The sequence below is a fragment of the Leiobunum rupestre genome, chromosome 10 (genome assembly GCF_980474605.1).
Source record: "Leiobunum rupestre chromosome 10, qqLeiRupe1.1.hap1, whole genome shotgun sequence".
In the NCBI taxonomy this organism is placed as follows: Eukaryota; Metazoa; Arthropoda; class Arachnida; order Opiliones; family Sclerosomatidae; genus Leiobunum; species Leiobunum rupestre.
In genome coordinates, this window is record NC_143393.1 from 16355691 (window position 1) to 16359605 (window position 3915).

At 33.9% G+C, this 3915-nt stretch overlaps 1 protein-coding gene across 1 annotated transcript; it reads right to left on the reverse strand.

Annotated features, from left to right (window-relative positions):
- Positions 1-273: 273 nt before the first annotated feature.
- LOC149924859 (uncharacterized) lies at positions 274-858 on the reverse strand. The gene has a single exon (XM_090161669.1). The coding sequence runs from the start codon at positions 856-858 to the stop codon at positions 274-276; it is 585 nt and encodes a 194-aa protein (XP_090017795.1).
- Between the last annotated feature and the right edge of the window lie 3057 nt (positions 859-3915).

A 3915-nucleotide genomic window follows, 5' to 3' on the forward strand; every position in this document is an offset into this window, starting at 1 on the left:
ACCTGGTGATTGGTACTGTCCAAATTGCTCAGAAATAAATAGTTAATTTTATAGAATTTAATATTCTCAAGTGTAAATATTGTTTACAAACATAAATGTTTAATATGATTATATAACATTAATTTAAAATAACTTATAAAAGTTTAGTGGTCAAAAAGTTCCTAGAATTAAAATTTTTTTAATAAAAGAAAATTATTTAAAAATTTATAAAATGTTTATTTTCAATTATTTAATAATATTGGTTTTTTCTAAAATGTTCTTACAAATTGAAATTTATTCAAATGGTATAATTCCTTTCGTCAAGTTATGAAGTGCACAACAAACAACTGCAATTTTATCTAAAGTTGCGAGTTCTTCACCTTCTGCACTATGCAGAATTTCAATAGGTAGTTTTACATGTAGTATATTGTATTTTGATCGTATTCCGCCAATTACCCTTTCAATGTGTATCCTAACTCTGGCTATGTTTCTAGTTGATTCTACTTCTATTGGGGAAAGTTGCTTTCTTCCTTTGGTAAATGCTGGTAACACAACCTCGGCATAGTGAAAACCTACTGATTCACTGATGTCAAAGCCTCTGTCTGCGAGGATAACATCACCTGGGAGTAGCTTTTCTAATAAACCACAGTTTTCAGTGATCATTTTATCACTTGTACGACCACCCCAGCCTTTAGAAATGAAGGTTACGGCACCCTGTGGGCTTATACCTATTAGATATTTGGCTGTGTTTTGTTGTTTGTATTGTGACCAGGTTTGAGCTTTGGCCAAGGGTGAAGAGGATTTATCAGCAAAAACCTCGAAACAGTCTATTATTACAGCGACCTTTTTGCCAAATTTTTCTCTAAAAACCATTGGCATGGTATTCTGAAGACAATCACGATTTGGCCAATTAATCAAGAACTCATTTTTCACATAACTAGCGTTTAGGCACCGATAAAAGACTTCCAACTGTGTGATCAGATACATCAAATCTGTAGCCCAAATCACGATTAGTAGAGGCTAGCCTCAGTTTCATCAATGTCATAAAAAATTGCTGGAATTCGGTTAGTTTGCATTTCGAACTCAAAAAAAGATCTGGCTTGATTTCTTGAAAGATCTCGATCATTTGCTTGTAGTTTTCCAAACCAGTGAAGTGCTTTACTTTTGCATCGTTATCAGTGAAAGTATCCTCATGTAAATTCCTGCGGTTTAACTCTTCCTTGAGTGTGGCGACTGAAGATTTAAGATTTTCTATTTGAGGTAAAAGTTCAGTAACTGTTTGTTTAACAGATTGCAATTTTGAACTTAAATAATCAATTGTTAATTTTGAAATTTCAAGATCTGATTTTTCAACTAAATCATCAGTTTGCGTAGAAACATCACATAAGTTAGAAATTAGTTCATTCTGAGTACTAACTTCCACGACTAAGGCAACATTATCAATAGGTATATTAGAGTTAAAATAGTCATCATCAAAATTAGAAATACAGTTTTCACCACTTTCAACCATAATAGGATCAACTGCTTCATTTACTTCTGCATCTGAAGACAAACGACACTGGGTCTCCATAGTTGATTGTTTAACGAGATTCTTAGTTTCCTCAGTACCAGAGTCTTGATTGTTTAATTTCATTTTTTTAGGTTTCAAATTTGAAGAGCTTTCTTGAATAACTTGTCGACGTTTCATTTTACGTTGATATCTTTGCAAAGCAACCACACTTTTGTCATTAGATACATCATCATCAGTATCATTTCCGACTTTCAAAAGGAGTGATGGTACCCAGTCAGGATTTGTAGTATCGTAAATCTTGGCAGGAGAACCTAAAACACAATGAAGAATTCTTAGATAATATTTTAAATTCTCATAACATATATTTTAAATTACCAGAATGAAAATGATGGCCACATACTCGCATATTATCAATTTGTACATCATTTGGAACACAAACACCAAGTTTCTTAAATTTAAAACAACTAAGCCACCTAAATCTCCTTTGTTTTGATAAATTTAAGGTTTCCTTTCCCTGATTATAAATAATTCTTGGAACTCTAAAGCCAGAATTTTGGGTTTTACAGACAGTAATACTACAAAAGTAAACCATTTTTAACCAAAGGAATGCCTTTTATCGACTAAAGTTCTCCTACAAGATGGCGGCTGTGATAGGAAAATTCAAAATACACATCCGCGCGCTTTTTTTCGTGACGTCACAAAAGTCAAGTGCCGATTCCCTATAGGGTGTTACTGTAAAGTTAGGCTTAATGCGATACGGGTCTAAAATTATGGTCTCATAGGCTTAGCAAGTTCAATTTATTTGGAAAATGTTAGGCCTTACACAAGAAATATATTAAAATATGTTTATCGAAAACCCTACATCATAAACCTGCTTTTCAACAAATAGGTTTTAAACAATAAAATAATCAATCTTACCTTAAATCCCGCAAGTGCACAAACAAAGGACCTTTATGCGAAGACCATGACGCGCACATGGAACTCTGTTCCAGCAGCGTTGCCAGATAGCCAAAATCAAATTAGAGACACAAGGACTAAAACTTATAAATTTCCACTCCAAATTATTGAACAAATTGTATTTGACTTTAATTTCACTTTTGCATAGGATATCCGACTGATGTTTGATGTAAATTCAGTTTTAAATAAACCCATTGACGTATGTTAAAAAACTTTTTAAACAAAAAATTAAAATTATTGGATGTCTCGCAACGCTGCTCTCCTGACTTCTAACTGCTAGGGACTACGGGGTCCCCAAAGTAAAATCAAAATCACGCTACTTTGTTTATTTCCGCATTGACTTTTTTGAGTCGCAACCCGACTCTTCCCCGACTGTCGGGTAATAGTCGAACTTCTTCTGCACGCCATTTTAAGGTCTTCCACCGACTCAATGCCGACTTCGACTCCTATCCGACTGTTTCGACTGATAACCGACTAAAAAACGGAAACACAATGCTACTGGGGATAGCATGATTTGTTATGAATATAAGAATCTTTTCCATGGTGAATAATAGTTTCTATCGGCCTTTCGGCTAAGATTCATAGTCATATCTACCATTTACAATGTTGCAGAACATGATTTAAGCCTAGCCTAGCCTAGCCTAGCCTAACCTAACCTAACCTAGCCTAACCTAACCTAACCTAACCTAATTTAACCTAGCCTAGCCTAACCTAACCAACCGGACTCGACCCGACCCATAAACCTACCCCTACCCTAAACTTACCTTAACCTTAACCTTAATCTTAACGCCCATGTTCATTTGAGCCTCCCCAGGAACACGAAATTTTCATTAGCGTAATTCATTTCCCAAAATAGGCAAATGACGTTAGCTACCAAAATGATTGTAGAATATTGGTCTAAGATTCCAATACATATTATATGATAAAAAGCTTCGCGGTTGGTTTTCTTGTTCTTTTTTGAATGCTGAAATTACATAATTGTATTTCGGAGATAATATTGATTAAATGACACTTTCCAAACTGTATTTGTATCCAATTGTCTAAGCGGGGCAAGGGTTAAAACTACGGGATTTGGAAATATTTTGGAAAAGGTGGAATTTGTTGTAAATAGCCTTATTTTAAAAAATAAAGCAAAAACAACTGCAAATACACATTTTAGCTAGTTTGGATTATAGTAGGACACGCGACGCTAAAAAAACTAAATTGTACCATATTTTATTAAAATATTAAAATATTTTTTATCAAACTTCCGGCGAACCAAGATTTTTTTTATTAGGAATATTCAGCCCAAAATCATAGAAACACCTTATTATTTGAGCAGAAACAATCTTTTAAAATTTCGCATGGAATCGTACCTTGTTACATTGTATTCCACTGACATCGTAACTAGTACAGCCAATTGGGCTATAAATTGAAATTGTTTTCAAGCAAACTCTTAAGTTCTAATGAGTCAATATAAAAAATACCAC

Bases quoted from the DNA above. Each gene is read 5' to 3' on its own strand.
- LOC149924859 (XM_090161669.1), bottom strand. From the start codon at position 858: ATGCCAATGGTTTTTAGAGAAAAATTTGGCAAAAAGGTCGCTGTAATA.